We start from the raw sequence: 957 nt of genomic DNA, 5'->3' as shown, positions 1-957 counted from the left end.
TCAGTTAACCAAACTATTGCGGATCATCATAAGATTTAAAATCTCATGCACAAAGCAAATTAAATCATCTATATTTCCTTCTCAAGTTGAGAAATGTCTGGTTTCAGTTGCAATGCATCTGATGTTATTCTCTCTTTCAAGTTTGTCATTCAAAATAATTCCCTTTCGAATGCATTTTGTTTCATCCTAACCAAGTGCCAACGATTCAGAAGGAAGTGATGAAAGAAAGAGAAGCTACAATTCTAGCACACCTGCTGACAATTACTTCTCACCCCTTGACAAAATCAACTCTACTGATACTGAACCCCAAACAAAATATTAAGCAAGATCAAGCTTCTACTCTAATCATAACTACCCACTGCTTGACTGCACAACACGGAATGCACAAAGTTACCTATGGCCTGGGCTGCATTTGAGAGAGAGGTCCATCATCAACATATAATATCACCAAGACTTCAAATTCTTATATCTAAAAAGCTTCTTTAACTCAAGATTTCTAGTATTGTGGGTCCATCTAGATAATGTGCTCCCTACTGCATCAAACACTGTAACAGATCTTAAGAGCCAATCCAATCTGCTTGTTGAAATCTTAATTTCTTAAATTGTTACTCATACTCTCATCCTTGTTACTTTCAGTTCCAAAAGAAGCCTATAAATAAAACTGGCAGAGCAAAGAGTGAATCCAAAGGAAACTGAGATCAACCCTCACCTGACATCTCAAAGTCAGAGTCTTCTTCATTATCAGAGTGGATGTCCTTGTACCTTCTTTTTGCTGCTCTCTGTGCCGCTTGCCGCACTTCAGGGGGAACAAATTACATGAGAACTCATTTAAACATCAATTAGCCATTACTTTTTAAGACCTGAAAATTTCCAGCATGTCCAAAGTAAAGACATTCTGAAATCAATACACATGCATCTAAATAATAGTCTACTTTCATAAATTTTTAGGTAGACTAG

General features: G+C 36.6%; 1 protein-coding gene across 1 annotated transcript in view; it reads right to left on the bottom strand.

Annotated features, from left to right (window-relative positions):
- The window catches only part of LOC119592185 (protein strawberry notch homolog 1-like), a gene marked incomplete at its 5' end in the record, with an annotated part of 14082 nt that overhangs the window by 8125 nt on the left and 5000 nt on the right, over nucleotides 1-957 (bottom strand). The window contains 1 exon segment of the mRNA XM_037941015.1: nucleotides 710-796. Within this exon segment, the coding sequence (XP_037796943.1) occupies nucleotides 710-796 (87 nt within the window).

Source organism: Penaeus monodon, chromosome 29 (assembly GCF_015228065.2).
Source record: "Penaeus monodon isolate SGIC_2016 chromosome 29, NSTDA_Pmon_1, whole genome shotgun sequence".
Lineage (NCBI taxonomy): Eukaryota > Metazoa > Arthropoda > Malacostraca > Decapoda > Penaeidae > Penaeus > Penaeus monodon.
This window is presented reverse-complemented; position numbering and strand designations above follow the sequence as displayed.